At 28.6% G+C, this 22,700-nt stretch overlaps 1 protein-coding gene across 2 annotated transcripts in view; it reads right to left on the bottom strand.

Moving 5' to 3' along the window:
* LOC143190134 (uncharacterized) overlaps nucleotides 1-21,207 on the bottom strand; it is a 29,401-nt gene extending 8,194 nt beyond the window's left edge. The window contains exons 1-3 of one of the 2 annotated variants that reach the window (XM_076394259.1): nucleotides 21,086-21,207; nucleotides 4,386-4,505; nucleotides 1,342-1,583 (exon numbers count right to left, since the gene is read on the bottom strand). In XM_076394259.1, coding sequence (XP_076250374.1) covers nucleotides 1,342-1,583; nucleotides 4,386-4,505; nucleotides 21,086-21,178 — 455 coding nt within the window. In that variant the 5' untranslated portion in view covers nucleotides 21,179-21,207. Of the gene's footprint in view, nucleotides 1-1,341; nucleotides 1,584-4,385; nucleotides 4,506-15,598; nucleotides 15,752-21,085 lie in introns of those variants that run through there. The other variant, XM_076394260.1, reaches the window with a different exon arrangement.
* Nucleotides 21,208-22,700: the final 1,493 nt, after the last annotated feature.

Raw genomic sequence — 22,700 nt, 5'->3', positions numbered from 1 at the left:
AAATTATATTATTTAAGTATTCGAATAAAAATTTCAACTCATAATGTCAATCCTGCGATTTTTATTGAATATATTTTTAGCGTGTTGCAACAGCACTAAATATTAGTATGGACACGGTCACTGAAATATCTCAAAAAATGAAAAATATATAATCTTGAATGCACCGAAAAAAATTCGTTCTCATATGAAGCAGACGAATCAAGATCAGCTTGATGTTAGCTGCATCAGAGATTAAATATATGATATGTATAAAAACAGTGAGTAGTTTTTTAGTACATAATTTAACGCCATTATTTCTAAGGAAACTGTGAGTGAAAAGTGTCGAAGGGATCCAATGGAACTACCGGATATTGCTAACAAAAAAATCTCTTTTTAAAAGCATATAATAAAATGAAGGAAAAGTTGTAAAAATAGTGTTATACCAACAAAAGTTGATGGAAAAAGGTAAACGTTGGATAGCAATTTATTAGGTTTTCTTAGTCATAATGCTGGAAACAGGAATGGTTAATAACACCCTCAGTTAGGATGAACTCGATCAGACACATTGGAGAAGAAATTGACAAATGATGGAATTGTGAACAATTGTTAGATAGAACGGAAATAAACAGCTTAGTTATTCACTTGAGTAAAATGTTATGAATATGGAATTATGATTCAATGCTGACAATACCAAGACAGAGTCAAGAGGGCGGAAACAAGTAAAAGTGGTAATAATTAATATATGAGAACTGTAGGAAATCTTATTATAGATATGTGTGTAATTCTTTAGAATATACATGAGCATTTGGTTAAAATGTGTCAGGAGAGAAAGAATAGTAACTGTCTTTCAGATATGGCAAATGAATTAAATAGAATGTAGTGATTAAATCTACTTTTAGCGAGAAAGATGTATAGATGTATTAACAGAATAAACGAAGGAGAAATACTGAGCTAACTAAATGTCTTTACAAGGAAACACTGTATCGAAGGACACAATAATTAAGCGTAAAAAGTATGATCTTTAATGAAAGTAAAACATATTACTTAGATATACAGTTTTTAATTAGGTTGATTAGACTCATAGGTGGTATGGAATAGAGTTTAATGCAAATATAATCAAACACAACCCTAACTAATAAATTGTAGTATTATAACTGCGTACTTAATTGCAGTTTCAGTAATTAATTGTAGTCCTTCTATAATATACGCCTTAATTATACTATATTGTTAAAAGAAATTATATATGATAATAATATTTTTGTTTGATTATATTATTTAGAATAGAATAGAATATAATATATATATATATATATATATATATATATATTTCAATTGCAAATAAACTTTTATATAAAAATATACCTATATTCTTCCTCTTGTCCTTTCGTGTGGGGTTGTTGTTTCACAGTATTTGGTACAAAAAGATTAAAGGAAGGTGGCGTAGGCAAACGTTGAGACACATTGTTTGCTTCATACCCACTTCTGACAGGTAATAATACCGAACTTAAAGGTAACTGTACTAGTGGTAACGTTGCAGGTGGGTTAAAGTTGATGCCTGCTGATATTTGCCTTTGTTCGATTGGTAACTGAGCTGCTACTTGAACCTGAAATATTGAAACATTTAGTGCATGGACATTTTATATAAATTTATTTTTGAGTATAAATTTATGCTGTTAAGTTTCTTTTATTATATTAATATTATCGATTAGTTATATTTACGCCTGTTATTACTGAAAATATATTTACATTTTTAATTTGATTTATTTTGATTATTTGAGTATTTATTTTGATCAGCTTTATCTATTTGCGATACTTGCGATTATTGGAGACAATAGACAATAAGGTCTAACATGGAACACTTCCGGACATGGAGAATCAATGTCAACTAGAGTAATTCAGTTCATATTGAGTCTTGATTCCAAACATCGTGGGAAGGTGCACATCAAAAAGGAATCGAATTAAATTCATAACTCTAATTAAATTTAATTAAATTCTAACTTAAAGGACATAGACTCGAGATAAACCAGATAAAGACTGATGGATGAAAATTCGTCTCAAATTATCAAAGAATTTAAAAAAATGCATGGATACACATCGGTACATTGCTGTTGCCATGGTTGTCAAATCAAGGTGTAGTGTTTTACAAGCTGCTATAACCGAATAAAACTATTACTGCAGATGTATACCGACGTCAATTAAATAAATTGAACGACGCATTGTTGCAAAAAAGATCACTTACAGCGAGTGGTTGGCTACATGTTGCAAGAGTTCAAAGTCCAAAAAAGGAGAGCTCAAATGGAAAGAAGTAGTATCCAGCTTATTCACCAGACATATTGATGTCTGGTTTACATTTGTTCAAATTGATGCAGCATAAAAATAGAATTAGAAATTTCGAAGAAATGGGAAAATAAATCGACGATTCTATCGCTGCCAAACCAAAATCCTGTTGCTAGAACGATGTGAAAAAATTGCAGAAATTGATGAAATAATTTTTCTTGGTAAATGGTTTTTGAAGTGATAAAATAATCAAGATATATGCAAACGTCTAATACTACATAATTCGATAATCATTTTTGGATAATATGGATATTAATATTTCATTCAAGGCCAATGAAATAAATTCTACTCACCTGACCATTATTGTGTAGGAAAACTTAACTAACAAACTAACTCAGCACGGTATTCTCTTGGAAGCTATAATCTTGTGTACCAAAGTACCTAAAGTGTAAAGTACCCTGAAGGAGTGTCAATGCACCTGAATGCACTCGCCAACAATGAGCCGTCCACGATGTCAGTCTAGTCTAGTAGGTTAAAACGTTTAGTACTATTCGATTTAATTGATAAACACAGGATAATTTTTCGAATAACATAGAATAAATTAGTAACTAGTTTGTGTAGGACTACACTTATTGAATCGATCTTCTACATGACATTGTATAACATAAATCCCATCAAATATTTTCCCCATTGACCATATTGTGGAATGCTAAGAAAAAAAAATCATGTATATCTGAAAGTAGAAAAGACTAACAGGTCAATTGAAAAGTCTCCGGCCTGACAAATTAATGGCGCTACTAGTATTAAATCCATATGTTTTTAGTTAACCCTAACTCTCAAAAGATGCGTGTATAAATTTGACAGCTGTCCGATCATTAGTTTGTGAATTATAGCATTTTGAGTGAAGTGAAGCAAATTTTGTTATTGTGAAAAATAGATAAAAAGGAATATGACAAAAATATTGCTTTTTGAAAATACAATTGAAGCAAAAACCTGGCTTAAAGACGAATTTCCGGACACTGCCCCAGGAAAATCAACCATCAACGATTGGTATGCTAAGTTTAGACGTGGTTAAATGAGCACCCAAGATGGCGAACGCAGTGGACGCCCAAAAGAGCTTGTTACCGACGAAAACATTTAAAAAATCGACAAAATGAATTTGAATGACTGTAAATTGAAACTGAATGAAATAGCAGATACAGATATTAACTGAACGTGTACATCATTCACGAATATTTGGATATGAGAAAGCTGTATGCAAGGTGGGTGCCGCGCGAACTCACCTTTGACCATAAAACAACGACGAGTTGATGATTCGGAGCAGTGTTTGAAGATGATCAAGCGTAATAAACCCGAAATTTTGCGTCGATATCACAATGGATGAAACATGGCTCTATTATTTCACTCTGAAGTCCTATCGACAGTCATCCGAGTAAACTACATACGATGAACCCGCCCCAAAGCGTGGAAAATGCAACAGTCGGCTGGCAAGTTTATGTTGTCTGTATTTTGGGATCAAAGAGGAAGAACTATCAACAGCGACAGCAATATACGTACGTATATATATATATATATATATATATATATATATATATATATATATATATATATATATATATATATATATATATACATATATATATATATATATATATATATATATATATATATATATATATATATATATATATATATATAATTAAAATACTCTGGCATTTTTTAAAACTTTGCCTTTAATACTACTGCAGGTACGTAATAAAAATCAAATGAGGAATTGCTAGAGTAGTATTAGAACATAATTAATATACTTTCAATTAAACAAATGTTCAAATTGGAGTAATGATCAAAATACTATAATATAGTTAAATGTTTATTCAATTTTATCAACATTTAAATTTAATTGGTGTTAATGTTTATACCAATAATAACACCAATTCTTATTTACTTGTCTTGTAGAATTAAATTTGATATTTTCCAAACAACTTTGATTCAACATTTATAAGGAATTTTAATTCGGTAATCAATTTAGAAATATTTTATTCGATTAGCATCAGATTATACTGTTTTTTTTGCTCGATATTAATGATTTAGCGAAACACGTTGGACAACAAACTGGTTTTTTTTCTTACCGTTCTTGTAGCAGCTGGAAATGCGATGTCACGTTGAAAACTTCCAAACGGAATGATTTGTTGTGAGTTTACAAATGCGAAGGCCAACGACAGCCACAACAGTGACCTTGTATATGTTGCCTATAAAAAAAAAGATACTAATATCATTTTTAAAACGCATGTACTTACTTGGAAGGAAATTATATAAATAGGAATTTTTGTTGATAGCTATCTTAAAATAATTGTTAGAATAAACATGGGTTTAAGAAAACTAATTGTGAGAATTTATTAACAAATTCATATATAGTTACAATTATTGATTGATTTTTATATAAAATTACTTTTAATTTTACCTTGATCATTAATTATTCTTCATTGGGACTTCAACTTTGCAGAATGCTAACATGAATATTATTTTGGGAGGATTGTTCGGTAATGCCTTAGAAGCCTTAGACACTTTTAGCAATTCTACTCATTAGATTATCATTTATCTATTTTTTACATTTCCATTATGTATAATTGCTATTATACTGATATAATATTGATGTGTTTTTACTTCGTTATTGTATTTGAGATATATTTATAATATTTTCTTCTATAATGTTCTATTTTATTTTTATTATTAATTTATAAGTACATCTCTAAGTTAGATATGCTTAGTACAATCTTAATTTACAAATTAATTTATTACTGATTTGTTGTACTGGCATCAATACACAAGCAAGGGGAGTACGGGACAAATACATTAGTATGTATTCAGTAATCAGTAAGCATAAGTAAACTAAAGTTGTTTTTTATTAATACATTTTGATATATAAGTTTTGCTTTTACCAACGATGGTTTATGTGGACTGGGCCTACTGTTTAACGTGGGCTCCGAACTACAGTGTAAGCATTACAGCTCCGCATTAAGCCTACCTAAAACATTCGGTCTTATCCAGCCTGGTTATTGGCGTAACTGGGATGGCTATTCCTTGTCGGATTTTCCGCCGTTGCCATAAAGACATTTACAATTACAATCACGAACATAAAGTACATCCATGCTCCAGCAGGATCCATGACTATCGTAAAACTCTTTTTAATCCGATTCCAGATTACTGATATTTGAAAACGATTGTTGGAATATGACGGAGCATTGTAAACAGTTTGTTGAAGCTGTTAGTTTGATGGGTTCTAGCAGCAGATTTATTTAAATATAACAACAAAATTAGTGAATGTCGAAATGCATGATTGACGTCGGAAGAAACGAATAGGTTAATAAAAAAACTTATTTTATGCAGAGAAATATAATTTAAGGAATCGAATTTAACACTGCAGAATAAAATAAGCTGTTTGCATTAATACTCTGTATGTGGGAAACCTTAACAATTGCCTAACCTATACTTAAATTTCTAGTTTGGTGAAATGATGAGTATGTGAGTGTTCAGATTTCAAGCCTTATGTTAAATATGACTCTTTTCACAGATTTTATTAAATAATTTATAAAATCTTTTTGCTCATAATTTTACTTAGCTTAGGTAAACAGCTTAGGTTATATAATTCATTATTATAGAGTTATTATGTTTATAAAAGATTAGTAAAGTTTGCAGTAGTTAATAGAGAACACAATTTGCAAATAAAATTCCTATTTTATTGCAAAAATCGATGCTAATAACATAATTAACTTCTTGACTAATTTCTGGACATCGACTCACTTTGGAGCTGCAGTACTGAGTTTCTCTTTCATCCGATCTAATGTTTTATTAAAATTCTGTATCTCTATTATTAATATTTTATTATTTATTCTCTATTATTTTTTATTATTATTTTTGGTACATGTAGATCTGATTCATTTTGAATGCGAAAAATTATATTAGCTATATATTTATATAAACTAAGCTTTTATAAGATACATTTTCCAATAATTTATATATTAATTTTTCATATTTTGATTAACAATTGTCATAATTTACTATTTATTATTATTTGCTTTTGATTATTCTATATTTTTGGACTTAAATCTTTTATATATATAGGAAATTTTTTTTCTATGATTGTTAAATTTAATAGATTCCGACAATTATTATATGCTGAACTATAATGCGTAATAATTTTTGCTGTATGAAATGCTTCTAAAGTGAATCCAAATATTGAAATTATATTATTATGATAAACCTGTCTCCTGTATAGTGACCAAGGACGAATAAAGTTACAAACCTATCATTTAGTGTACATATAATTAATAATATAAATCACTTGTAGTATATTCTAGTTTATATTTTATGATAACTGTATAGTATCTCATAGTTACTTTCTGAAAGTTCATTAAATATCACTATTTCCGAATACGTTCTTTTATCTTTTTACATTCTAGTCTGTACTGACCTTGTTGTAATAAAATTTCTTTTTGTAATTTGGGTACATTGCTTCCAGCTAATGGTATTAATATTAAGGATTTCATATTTAATTTCTATAAACGCTAAATAAAAATGATAGTGTATATGATAATATTGGTGAAAATAACAAACAATCTTTCTCTTGGTTGGAAACAGCAAAATATATTTTTAGGATTGTCGATGTAAAAAATTGTTTAAAATTGCAAACTTATACATGTTTCGTTGAAAAGAAATCATCGTGACATGTATACCTAGTAAATTGCTTGTTGCATTTTAAAAATGTACGTGATTTGAAATACTTACCTAACAGAGTTTGTTTTATTTTAGCAGAAATATATATAAAATAAGAAACTTATATAACTGTGCTTAAATTATATTGAAAGTATACACATTAAAATATATTAATTAGTGAAATAAACATAATGCAGATATCCTAGAAATTGAAATACAGTGTATCTTTATAATGACAATATGCTTTTCGAACACTAAAAAATATCCCTCAATCATTATTTTGAAATATTAATGTCTCTAGAAGTTAAAGAGAGTTAGTCAGGATGAAAACTTATTTAAGATGACAGGTCCTCAATAACAAGCGGTTGCCATATTAGAATAACAGACATCAGATTAGCTGAGTTAAATCTGCAAAATAAAATCTAAAGTGAAAGTAAATTTGCACATGTGCAGTTCACATATAATAAAACTGTACAAGTACCAAAAATAATAAATAACACTAACTCATATCATCCGTATAGCAATAACTCTAAATAATTTGGAATTAACCTTGATGCAAAACCTCTCTGGAAGAAACACGTAAAAAAGAAAAACAAAGAACTGATGTTCAAATATAGGAAAATGTATTGGTTAATTGGAAGAAAATTACAATTATAAGTACATAATAAACTGCTATTATACAAGCAAAAATTATTGAAGACCAAATGGACGGAATTGAATAATGGAGATTTTCCGGGAGAAGCAAAATAAATATAAATATAATATAACAATATAATAAATATAACTACCGTAGTGCAGTTATATACATTTAATAGAAGAACCTCCTAGATAATTGCCTAGATTTAATTTATTGTAAAGATAAAATGTAGGTTAGTCTGCAATTACTAGCAACAATGTACTAAATAAATTAAAAATAATATATAATAAAATGTGAGAAGTGGAAAAAATTGGAATAATGGCACTCTAGTTCAATCTTAACCGGAATAAAAGTTAAATGTTATATTGTTTTCAGTCACGTCAACATCTTGGATTTTTTAGTGAATTTACGTGGGTTCCGACCACGGTCCTCTGCATTAAGCCTACCGACCGGCGAGCGACCAACTTCAGAAATCATCCCAGAAGATATCCAGCTTTACCCAGCCTGATCACTGCCGTTACTGGGATCATTTTCCTTGTCGGATTTTATACTCTTGCTTAGAATAATCACAAATATTAAACAGTCACAAACATAGATTTTACGACTATGCCCCAGGGGGATTCGCACCCGCGACAATCGCAACAGTAGGATGAACGTCATGTCGCCTTTACCATTGCGCTACCAAGCCGGCTCGTAACCGGAAGACATTATATAATAGATAGTAAAAATTAATAAAACCGATTATACTATAAATGATTAAGAACTATGAGGCTATATATGAAAGTAAAAACAACAATGAATAGGCCTTTACAAGTATAATTACTTGATTATTTGGAATAATTTAATTTATACTATTTCTTGACTACTTATCTTATTTTTGGTTCCAGAAAGGTATTACTTAACTATATTTTTCGTATAAAGTCTATCTCCAATGCATTCAAATCGTTTTAAAGTACAATCAAAAAGTGAAAGTGAACTAATAAGAGAGGATAATTGTAGAGTATGCGTAAACACAAACTGTTAATTAAAAACCAATGTTTCGGTTTTTTTTATAATCCGCGTTTTGGTGCACAATTATCCAAAAAAGAAAACATTACGTCAATTCTTATCTGAGTACAAATTTATATTTTACGGAGAAAAGTACGGTACGGTTTCATATGATTTACAACTGTTTGCATTTCAAAATATTTCGGCTTAATTTTGAAATATCTTGTAATGACTATTAGTGGAGTCATAAATATAAGAGTTGTTTTTTTAGTTGATTGATATCTAAATTGAACAAAATTATTTTTTAAAGTTATTATATAATTTATAATATACACATGTCAGTTTTTACGCATTTTGTAGACATATTTAACATATAAATACGATGGGAGACTAGCATTTTGAACCAAATTACTGTAATAATTAAGCAATAATTAATAGTTTTCGAATTTATATTATTATGTAAATATATAATTTTGATCAGTATTTTCGTATGCGAAATAGTTAATTTTCAATATTTGGCGGTCACATAATTAATTTCTAAGCAAACTGAAATTGAAACTATGTCACAAATTGTATGTTTCAGTGCAGTTATTAATTTTCATTTTAATGTTAACAGACATATATTATTATATCATGATGCAGAGATATATGAACATTTTATGTTAATTGTAAACTAGTAACTTTATTTAAATTTTATAAATGTATAAGTGGCTTTCTGAAATCTAGTATAACAAGTTCTATTCTATTTGTGCTTATTTGAAAGACTTGTGAAAGGACAGCTTTTTATTATACTACAAATATGAAGTTGTGATAGCGATATCGATTTGAAAACAGCGATATTTTATTCAAGGAGTTAATACTTATTATGACTTATATTATAGCTTCTGTTTTCAGTTGTAAGATTACAGTATGTGCTATTTAAAAAACTTAATTATTTTTATGCTCAATATTTTTGTTTCGATTTTTTCCTCATTTTAGTAATATTTCGCTAATACTTTCATCTCCGGTTTCTTTAGGTCGTTCTCTGGACAATTTCCTTTTCATCTGTATTTTTCAAACCCTATTAATCTATTTTGTCTCTTTCATACACTGCAAGTGGCCAACTAACCTGCCTCCTTTCTATGTGTTCTAAAGATTCCATTTTGATGTCTGTTCTTATGTTAATATACCCTATCCTATCTGCCTCTTTGTCACATTTCTCAAACTTTTGATATATTTTTTATGCTGGCTGGATTTTCTTCCTCTATTTTTTGGTAGTACCTACGTTTCTCAGGCGAAGTTTGGAATTGTATATATTTTTGTACATTTATGCAGTCCTGTTTTTTCGACCTTAATTTTTTTTCTTTTTTTCATCATCAATTTGCCCAATGGGCAATATGCATTTCTTATTATCGTAATATATACATCACATGTAGATGACTCCATTGAACGATCTTACTTCCTTCAGTCTATGCATTTCTCTGTTACGTCCCACATTTAGAACATTAGTGAGCACATTGGGGTGCTCTATTAAAATTTTCTTTTAAAACCTTTCGAATTACACCCGTTCTGGGTTCTAGAAGGATATTGAATTTTATATATCTTCACATATTATCACTTCATTAGAGACAGAGTATGGAGCATCAAAAATGGCACGCAACACCTTGTTTTGGAATCGCTGTATGACGAATCATATGACCTAAGGCTAATACCTAATAAACCTAAGACCTAATAGGCTTAAGTATTGGTTAATATAATTATTAATAATTATCTAATGATAACTTGGATTTGCGTCCAACAAGTCAATACATTTAATATAAATTAAGTAAATATAATCAATATATGAAGTTAAGGAGCAGTGTCGAAATTTTATACTAAGAAAAGTTATGTGGTTCACAAAATAATACGTGCTCAGAAATCGACCGAGAAAGTGCTAGCGGTTATAATAATGAAAAATTAATTGGAGGAAATAGGAATTATTAAGGATATTGGAGTTAATTAAAATTTTTTTACAAATAATGTTGATTTTACAACTTTAGATCTGATATTCCATTTGTGTTTCGGGAAATATAAGGCACTTATTGAATCAATTAATATTTTGTATAATTTGTTAATATTTTTCAACCAACTATCAGTAATTATATCGCCATAAAAGCGTTTTTATATTTGTATTCATTTTTAATATAAATGTAATATTTGATTTAGTTGGTCAATTTATTTAAAATCTAATTTGGTATAAAATTGCTTTATCATGCTAATACATTGCAATATAAACTAAAATTTGAAAGTAATTGAAAGTATATTGTACGTATGGATATATACTTATACAAATTGAATAAAACAAACGAGATAATATTTAAAAGCATCCATGCTATTTCTACAAAATATGCATATTTTGATTAAGTAAGTGACCTTAAACATTATGATTAACGTCAGTATTATTTAATAGAATATATATATATATATATATATATATATATATATATATATATATATATGTATATACTTATATATGTATATATATATATATATATATATATATACTTATATTTGTATATATATATATATATATATATATATATATATATATATATATAACAATTTTACCAACATATTTTTATATTTTACAAAATTAGTTTTATTTTAAATTAATTATAAAATATTTTATAGTTAAAAATTATAACTATAAAAAGCATATGTATTAAGGACCTTTTAAATTAAATTCTTAGATGTTTCGTGATTAGTTCAGTATATCAAAAAGTGATAGTTATAACAATTCACAAGGTTATTTCTATTTATGTAAGTATTACAAAAATTTATATTTCATTTATATTAAATAAATTCGTGATTTAAAAGCATATCAGCAATATTTTAGATATGACTAATATTTTAGATATAAAATTTTACTTGATAAGATATTATGAACAAATTAATGGTTCTTTGATATGATGTAATTCTTTTGAAATTTTAAAGTATTTTATACAAACTAGAGTTTATCTGAACTAGATCTATTAGATAAGTGGGTTACGATTCGGGCATTATTAACAAGTGGCGACTTCAAAGATCGTCCAAGAAGACCTCAGATCTTACGGTTGGTTAACAACATGATTGATGTTTCTTTTCTTATGTTATATTTTACACATTTGGCTACAGAAAAAATACAAATTGACAATAACATAACATTAAGTAAAAACAATTACAGTACTATTTAACTTTAAATAAAGTTTAAATAAGTGTCTCCTGTATCAGAAAACTACATTTTGTTTTATTTTTATATCAATACAAATAATACATTTTTTCAACCCAATAAATTATTCCCTATGGCAAGATTTGTATTTTTGCTTAACAATGCAAGTCAATTTAATTTAAGATGAATAAATATTTAACTATATTGACAAAAGTTCATGATGAATGCTTTTAAATTTCCCCAGGATAGGACAATAGTTTTATTACAAACATATTTGAAAATAAGGTATGAAGATACAAAAATGTTGATTAGGCTTTATCGTTTTTATAAACGCTATTCAAATGCTTTTAGCAAACAAAAATAAATAGAATAGTGTCTAGTAGTTGATATACTTTAAAATATAATATTTTGTACATTATTATTATAATTATTATAATATTTATTAATAGTTTGTAATTTAAGTTTTAAATTTACGAAACAGAAACATTAAAAATTGAGTTTACTTTTCACTTAATCGACTCTTTAACAACACAGAATACATTATTGAAATGTTTTAATTGATGAAACATGTTTCTCATATCCTTCACACAGAAATCGATTTTCATCAGCTGTATAATCTATTAAATTATTGCATGCTTACATATATTTTGATTAGCGATATCTATTAGTGAAAAGGCAAAGTATCAATACAAATAACTGTTCAAAAAAACCATTCTAGTCGTTAAGTTTCAAGGTTTTCATATTTCCAATTTGGTGTGTTTGGTGATTTGATATATAGTGTATATAAATCATTGATCATAGTTATGAAATACTTTGAAACTATACTTTCGATATTCATCACTTTTGTCAAATTTGCTGCTGCAACCGATCAAACACTTTTAGAAATGTATGTTGTTCCCGTAAATGTCGCGATTTGGACCTCAATGACAAGGAACAGACTGGAGACAGCCTGGAAGACTTGTCAGATAGTTTAATAGTGGGTCAATGAAATGTTATCACATGTTCGCAGAGAAGAAACAAAAAGAAGGAAAGTGGCTACCACAGGAATTGGCTGAAAATACCACATCGAATCATTTTAATATCGCGGTTTCGTTGCTTGTCAGTAAAAAAAATCTGTGGCGTATTGTGATTGGCGATGAAAAGTAGATGCAATACGATGAGGCTCGTCCACACGGTTGCAAAGTTTATCAAGGATACATTGTTGTTGCCTGAATAGGAAGTTTTGCTATTTCCAATTTACTCACCAGCTTGTTGAAAAAAATGAAGCATGGCATGACAAGAGACATGGCTAAATTAACATCATAAATGACAGAAATATTGTGTATAATATATATTATACGAATTTTTTTTCAAGGAATATTCATCTTTAAAGTTCAAATTAAGCAAAATAGTTGTAAGCACTTAACAAAACAAAAACACTTGTTCGTATCCAGATTTATATGGCTAGACCACATAGAAAGTTTACTCTTTACATTTTATTCAAATTCATTACTGTTTTTTTAAGAAAATGTATTTTGTTTTAAAACTAATATAGATATCTGTAAAAGTATTAGTAAATGTCATATGTTCCTTAAAATTCAATTAAATATCAATCCGTCAAAATTTATTTACACATCTTTTAAATTTATTCATGACCTGCACAATATAATTTAAATAGCTTACTACACTTCTGATTCATAGTCAAGTTTGTATGATATGATATTTGTAAGAGTTGCATCATAAGAAATAATGAAACATAAGGATTATTGATGAAGTACAATGACCCAATAATATTTATAAAAATGCGTTTTTTTTAAGTTGTAGAATGAATTTGATAAGCTAGCACTGTATTTTCAGATTCAGTGGTTTCATTCGTACAAATGAAATACCTTACAAAAGTAGAAAAACATATGAAAACGCTATTTTCTTATAATTGCTGATTGTTGTACTTTTTGGTTAATCCTGTGTAAACGTGAATACCATGTAACTATATTATAAATGTGTCTATTTTTGGGCCTTTTTTTTAATCAGATATTGCTTATAATTTTCGGATATGCTTTTAATAAAACGCTTAATAAAAATAATAAGATATAATTGTATAATAATATATGATACAAGATTGTTATGAATTCCGAGAATAAGGCCTGAAAGAAAATATGTTAAATATGCAGAAATATAGTTTCTCGGTAGCATTTTTATTAGCGAAGAATTCAGTCTATTTAGATTAGTGTTATAATTAATAAGTAATTACCTTTAATGTAATTACTTTAACACTTCTCTCTTTTAATGAGTATAATCTTAAATTTCTGCTTAGATAAGTAGGATAGGAACAAAATTGTTAATTGATATAATTATCATAGATATCAATTAGACTATAATATGTATTAACCAATTGAGAATGAAAAGTGTAAATATATTTTATATTTTTTTAAATACTAGTTTTTGTAAAGTTTTTATGTAAAAATAAGATATTATGTATGAACATATATCTAAATATGTAAAAGTTTACTCTTAGGAATAAGTTATATTAATATTATATTATTGAGCCTCACCTAATAAAATATAGCGTGAATAAATAATAAGTCTATAAAAAAGTAAAAGGAATTTATGCAAATTACCATACATTTACTATAGTCCCGTTTATATTATTTTTTCTATAAAGACAGAAACTATTATTATTTATAATATAAAGTCCACTATGTTTTTGTATTGTGTTATTTATGTTTAATTAATATTTAAGATACATTCATTTATGTGTATAAGCGCTTGGATCACGCCAATCCCTTGGATTTTTTGTGATTACAATTATAATATTTACTGTTTAACGTGGGCTTCGAGCGATGGTCTTCGACATTTAGCCTACTAACTGGCCAGTGACCAACGTAGAGATCACTTCAGAAAACATCCAAGACAAACAGTCAAATGTTATACATCTTATATTTACGAAATTTGAAATTCGTGTCGGAAAAGCGATACGTTTCATTCTCCTCATAGAAATGAATTGGCATCCACTGAATATAATAGAATGAATTAGGTTGTCACATCGTTCTCAATTCAGTGCTCCACTTAAAATAATTCATTCCAATTAATAGATCCAATAAAATCTTACATTCTTATTTTTGTTTTTTGGGTTAGGGATTATTCAAAAAATAATCCAAAACCTGGCCCAATGGTAATTTGAATTAAAATTTAAAAAATTAATAAGGAGCCTTAACATAATATAATTACAAAATTGTTTGATGCCATATACCATATGCTACGACCTTCTTTGTTTTACATCTTACTATAGCACATTATTTCTTAAAAAATCTTTGTTACTTCCGGAATATATAACACTAACTAAGCCTCCAATTTCTTGGAAATTCATCACTAATACACAATAAACAAATATGTGTGCTAACAACAAATTTAAAAAATTAATATATTTTATTATACATTTCTAAAACACACAATATATAAAAAAACTTATTTTTATATTATGTATACTAAATTGAAGAAATCTATTAACCACAATACATTACTAATATTATTCAATTTAATGTTAATATAATACGTTATAACGAAACAATACAATGATTATTTTAATTACTATTAAAAATTAAATAGAATACTTATAATTACTTACATTATCTACTTTCTATTAGACATTGACAACACTGTTAATATTGCTTGTAGAGAAATATTTTTCAAAATGAATGTTATTGAAAATCTAATAAATGTATCGAGCTTTATGTTGCTAAATAAATAATTAGTTTCTTGTTATAAAAATGTATATACGTTTACCGCTTAGTAAAATTAATAAAAAGGCCAATAAAAAATTTGTAAAGAGAATTGCACTCCAACGCGCGTTATCAACTAACCATTTTCCACATTGGTACACACGATTCGTTCACCACTTTTACTCTAAGGAAGTCTTGTACTAACAATTGCCAATTCGTCGCCCATGCGTTAAATTAAAAAATAAAAGTGGTGCCCCTACTATTCAACACCGCCATCCTTTCGGATTTGATCTCAGCCATTCTCAAGTTCAATGGAAATGGTTCCGTCTTGGTGGACGACGTGATCAGTATTTCGAACTGATTTACCCTTTTTCATCTTTCAAGGACACATGCGTTTTATACGCAATATTTAAGCAATTTTTTTATGACGCGGCCTACTATTTAGGTAATAAAATAATTCTTAAATTGCAAAAAAATTGGTGGATATTATATTATAGTTTATAGGTTAATATAGTTTCATAGTATTTTTAAGTGTTAATCTTGTTCGGTTTGATATCTTGTTTTAGTGCGTTGGAACTTGTTAAATATCAGTATCACTTAATTGTCACATAATAATATTTATTATATGATTTTTTAAAACGTTACACATGAAGGAAGAAAATATACATATTTATAGATTTTATATTATATTTTTATGATATTATTAGTATTTTATGTTTTTGTTATATTTTGTTTTTTTACTTACAGTAGATAATGGGCCGTCTTGCTTGTGGGTTCAGGTTCTACTAATATCCTGGCATTTTTTTTGAGAATATCCACTCAAACGATAAGAATATTAACCATGAACATAATTATCTAAGGGCAACAAAATATTACTACATAGTGAACAGAACAATGGGATGGCTCTATTACAGCGATAATTGTAGATATATTATTTATTTATTTAATTTATTATGATTTTAGTCACTTCAGCTCTATTATGTTAAACAGTAACTGAAAAAATTTTGTTTAAGAAGAGAAGTTATAAGTATAAGTAGACCAAAAATAGATCAACAAGCAAAATCAAAATGCAAGTATAAAATATAATTAAAATAAAATATAAAAGCTGTATAAATGTAAATAAAATATACATATGCATATATATATATATATATATATATATATATATATATATATATATATATATACAGCTATACAAAATATATACAGCTATACAAAATATATAATCATAACAATATAAAATACCAGTAAATATATAACACAATGGAAATACGACACTAGATTTAAACAGATAAAAATTATTCAAGAAACATTCTATGTGCCATAATCAATACAGCCAGTCCTAAGCAAACATTGGTATTGAGCGCTGTAGGTCAACAAACAATCTCTAAAAGTAACCTGTCCGTATTGTCTCCAGTAAGAGCGTTTTAATAGCCTGTTAAACCGTATATATCTGTTATGCGTTCCACCGCCTGGTTTTAGGCTAGAACAAAAAAGACTTTGAAGCTCAAGCAGAAAAGAGAATAAAGGATAGTTAGAGATTGGGAGACAAAGGGATGGGAGTAATCTAATTGGAGGAAACACAGTATTGAATCGAAATATTCTGTTAGGATTAACCAGAACTCAGGGAACAGAACCGAAGCATGATCAGAGAATTCAGGTTCTACTGGTGCTGTTGTAAATAACACAGCCAACACCATCTATAGATTTGGAGCCATCTAAAGTTTTGATCAAACTAGCTGGAGAGGAGCTCGAGGAATTTTGTACTAAGGATAGAAGAACAATAGAATAATAGTTGTTTTTAGAGTAGATGTGTAATGTTGTATGTGTTAGAAATTTGGAAAATGTCCAGATGTAGGATTTGGAGATGCTGGAGACAGCTGGTAGTTAGGAGGTTGCCGGATGTTGGATGTTCCGGATCTAAGAGATATATTCCTTACTTGAGACTTGTCATGGGGGCTCCAAGAAAATGATAAATGGTACAATAATGGGAAGCTAATGATCTGATCGCAAACTTAAGGGTAAATTAATTTCGTTTTTTTTTAATTTGAATCATTTCTAGTTACAGTAGTAAACGGGGTCTTAAAATTAATTTAAAGTCACCTAAAATAAACCTATAATATTTTATATATGGAACTGTAAGAATGTTCGTCTGGTCGGTCGGTCGGAATGTGTGGCTGTAGATGCGATTATCATTTTGTGGAAGGAATTCGTACGAGAACTGAAACACTGCTTGAATAAATATATATTTATTTCGATTCAAATTGATGGGTCAATGTGGTCGATGGGAGAAATGACAGGATTAGGTAAAGGAAGTACGTTAGCGCTGTGGAAGTGGTACTCTTACAAGGGGATAGAGAAAAGAAAAGAGTGCAAGACGTCGTCGTGGTGGTGTTTTATAGCCGGGAACCACATGGTACATATCCACCGGCGTTACCAACCTTTGAACTTGCTGCACGTGAATGCGTGGTAGCCTAGAGGGTCGTAGCGGTCGCTAAAAACATTGAGAAGACGGATCAGGGAAAGCAGAACGGAAGTACTTTATTAATATGGGTTTTGATAAATTATTATATTTATCAGTTTGATAAGAACAAATCGAGAACAAAAGATAAATTTTTTTGCAATTTTTTTTAACAATTTTAATTTGAAGGAAATTTTGATTCTTTATGCAGAAGTTCTCATAAATTTTATAATATAGCTTATATACTATTTTTAATTCCAGGATTGGCTCAAATATATACTCAAATGTAATTGACCGATCAAACAGATCATTTCTGAGATTTGTTTGAGTTTTCCGGGGGTTTTCGATATATCTGAGGTGATATTTATATAGTAGAAATGTTTAACATCTAGATTATTTAATTCAGTGCACACAACTCTTTTATGTCTGAATATTGTCACCATAAGTTTCCATAAGAACTCGATGACTTTCACTCAAACAGCACGTGCGGCAAATGCTGTTTATTTAGGTTTAACTCGAAATAAGTTCCAAAGAGCAATTCCGATTCGAAAAATATTTTTCGTAGGAAGAAAATAAAATTACTGTGTATGTAATTGTGACTCAACTATTTTCAGTGTCACTTTACACAAAATATTATTGGAGTTTTAGTCATCATTTTTAATACATGGGCTGCAGGGTTTGGAACTTTTTGGCAATAATCATTTTATTTTTGAAAACATTATGCTATCAGAAGGCAGTATAATTTGGCCTTTATTGAAAATGCTCTATAACAATGTCTCTAAATGTGACAAATAACTATAGCTACATTCGTTAATAATTCAACTTTACAATTATATTAAAATGATTAGAACTCAGCTGTAAACAGTTAATAAAATTACCGATTGAAATAAAAAATGACATTTTTTCAATGACAATTCGGACTGTCTTTAATAATAAAACGTAATAGTTTCTTATATAAGTAAATAAAATAAATAAAATGTCAACTTACGTTTTCTTCGTGTTATTCGAAATCAATGTAAAACATGACTTGTCAAGAAGAGGAGATTTACAAAATTATTGGGAAATTGGTTTGCCAAGAAACAAGAAATCGCTGAAGAGACAAAAATTATTCGAACCACTATTCTTATATGAAATTAAAATACGCGAGAGAAGTGTCAGTTTTTAAACATACGAGTATGTTAAGTGCATGAACACCCAATGTTTGAGTATTTGTTTGAGACCTTATACTTGGATTTGAATGCCATTATAAATACAATTATTACATTTTGGAATCTAGTCGAAATATATGCGTCATTTGTCTCAAAATTAAAAAAAAATTAACTACGACTCAAACTAGCCGACCTTAAGTACTTCTAAAATATTTGATTTGACAGTTGACACATTATAGTTATAACTACTTATGTACTGTTAGGTTTTATCTTTTATCAAAATTATACTAGATAAATTATTTAATTAATATAATTGCAACATGTTTACATTTTAATTAAATTATTTACAGCATGCAAGAACAGGGATAAAAGTACCAGAGAACAACGAGAGTGGTGACTTTAGAGTGATGCATTTTAAGGGGTTCAGTAAAGTTATTAAATTGATTTTAGTTTTCCAACTCTATTTAGCAAAAATTAATTTTGTTGAATATTAGTTGGAATCATTTTCCGATGTTAGCTCTTGTTTTAAAATTAGGAAATGAATGTATTTTTTTAACTGAATTATAACATCTGCAAAATAATTGGCTTAATTTGATACTTTTTCATAAATAAGGGATGAGGGATTACAGCCGATATGAACAACACCAAAAGAAAGCACCCATATTGCAAATCACATTAGTTATATTTTTGTTGGTATTAGAAGGGAATATTAATTTATAGACTATTAAAACTTGGTCAAACTCTTTTAGCCGACAGTAATGAACAGCAATTAATCGTACTTGTACTGTCAATTCACGCTAGATTACTTTGTTAAATGATAAATGTTGTTCATATATTTCTAAATTAGTTAGTTACAATCTGCAAATATTAAATTTTCCTGAAATCACATTTAGGTTCATTTCGTAAAAATATAAATTTTGTTAATTAACACGTGAATATCTATTAACTTAGGTTATTTAATATATGTTTCAATTAACATTTCAGATTCTATATATTAAAGATGTTTTAGAATCTGAAATGTTAATTGAAACATACATTAAATAACCTAAGTTAATAGATATTCACGTGTTAATTAACATTAAACTTTAAAAACAACATTAAAATTTAACGATAATGTAACGATATTTACTGAGACCTACAAATAGTTTTGTAAATATGGTTTTCCTAAATAGCTAGAGATAAAGGATGTTAAGATTTGGCATGTATTTTGATCGGCAATATTTATTGGTCAAAATGCAAGGTATCAACTTAAATAATTGTTAAATAAATTAATTTAACTATTAGAGTCTATGGTTTTGACATTTCTTGCATAAAATAACAGTAGTTCCATATTTTCTGTTATTCAGTGTATCTATAATCATATAAGGCTCAAAGTTAATTTTCGATATTCGTTATTTTTGTTGTTTAATTAAAACAAATCTGATGATGAAGCCTTTCAAAGATTTTCAGACATTTATGATAATGCTGCTCTGTAATTACAACATGTTAATTGTCGGTCTTTGTTTCAATTATATACCAGTGGTTCGGGAGTGGTTGTCAACAGCAAAGAAAGGTTTGGAGGACCAAAAAAATTCGGAGACAATGGATTACAAGATTCTCGGACGAAAATCCCATTCCACCTCTCAAGGAATTCTTAAACAACTTGGCAGATTGATAATATATTGATTGAAATGTATTGTATCAATCTTTCTCAGTAAATACATTTTAAAGGGAAAATATGATCATGTAACTGTCCTATTTTTTTAGATCAGATAGGTACGTCAAAATGCTTTAATGTATTGTTTGGCATAGTTTAAGTAATTAAGTATTATTTATTTAGTAGGTATTTTAAGATACGTAACAAGTATTTTAAAAAATCTATATCTTTCCGTTGCTGTTCTCTCCCTATTGCTATGTCTTGATTAATAATGATGATAATAACGTTTATTTACCCGTAACCTATCCTACTACTTGTGTTAACAAGTTCATTACCAAGTTTGTTATTGTAAGAATATATTATATTAGAGCTAAATAACTTACATCATTCAAAATATATTTAAATATTTCATCAGCGGCGGCGCGTGGTTCAATACTTTGGGGGTGCACATCATTAGGTAAAAATTTGTCCGTCATTTATCAAAATTCCCATTTCGTCACAGATTAATTCCGTGAGCTTCAGCTAACATTTCGCATGCACTGATTTCGTGTGACACGGGCCGGTATAAACCTTTGGCAGCCGTTGTTATCACGGGGTGCGGGCGGCGGAGGATTGACCTATCAGATCTAATTAATATCCCGATGTTCAATGCACGAAGATTCCTGCGATGAGCTCAGAGCAAAGCGAACAACTGGATTTCTTACGTTGCACATAATCAGCGTCTTGCGATTTGGGGATATGTATTTTAGTTTATGAAATAATTGATAGGTTTAACCTATTCAATTATCGTCAGATAAGAAATTTATCAAAGATTTGTTGTATTAATTTTAAGTTAACGATGAATTGTTTATTAAATAAAAAGCATTATTAAAATAATGACAGGACAGAATTTAATTAGGTTTCTTTTCAAAAGGAGGCATAAAATTTGGGGTGCACGTGCACATGTGCATTTTTTGAGGAACCACCGCTCATAATAATACAATACAAAAGTTTGCACACATTAATATTTTAGCGTCACTGTGATGTTCCTAAATAATTTCATGTCATTATTTGAAATCAATGAAATTGTGATTTTTGAATAATTTTTGACTTGGCAGGAATGAGTGATAAAACTATAAGAATAGATGACCGGTCTTTCCTTACTATAAAGGTTGTTATTAATTGTTGTAGATAAGCATGTATTGACTCGAAATTCAACTTGCGACGTATTTTATAACAATATTTCCTACAACATCTTAGGTGAATTTGTTGTTTACCTTCTATGCGGACATTTAGAGGTTATATTATAAATATGTTTTCGGAATATGTGTTTCTGACTGGGATCATTGAATTTTTAAATATTTATTACATTTGCATAAAGATAAATTTTCGTTAAGATGTTCCATAGAATATTTATTTCAAACACGTTTTAATATCGATTTTATTTATTTCAATGTTCGCATATTTGGAACATACCAGGCGTACCCGAAAATAATTACCGATTTTTTAGGACAAAACTACATAATTTTCAAGAAAATGGAAAAAATTATTTATTCAAGGTATTGGTCATTTGATTCTCACATCTTGCCCACCTTTCAGGCTTTTATGCATGTTATCCCAAAAACGCTGTTTGTTGTTTGATCAATTCCATTCATGGAGCCATTTTCTAACTTAGATATTGGCAAAGTGTTGCTATACCAGTGCGTGTGATGAGAAGAGATGATTGCGGCAAGATCTGCAGAGTACGGTGGGTGCGATAATATATTTCATCCAAGGGCTTTCAACGCTTCCTTGATCGATTTTGCTTTAGAAGACGGCGCGTTATATCGTGCTATAAAATCACTTTACTGTGTCGTTGGGCCCATGATATACGTTTTTCGATCAATGCATGGTTTGAATTGATCGTTTGCTATCGGTAGCAATCCCTATATTAACTGCCTTTATAGTTTTAAATAGTTCGTAATACACCACGCCGCTCTAATCCCACCAAATATAGAGCATTGCCTTGCGACCGAATCG

This window comes from Rhynchophorus ferrugineus, unplaced genomic scaffold (assembly GCF_030347505.1).
Source record: "Rhynchophorus ferrugineus isolate W39M unplaced genomic scaffold, kcgeb_rfMv2 rfM2, whole genome shotgun sequence".
Lineage (NCBI taxonomy): Eukaryota > Metazoa > Arthropoda > Insecta > Coleoptera > Curculionidae > Rhynchophorus > Rhynchophorus ferrugineus.
Note: the sequence above shows the minus strand (reverse complement) of the source record. Positions and strands in the feature narration are given on the sequence as shown.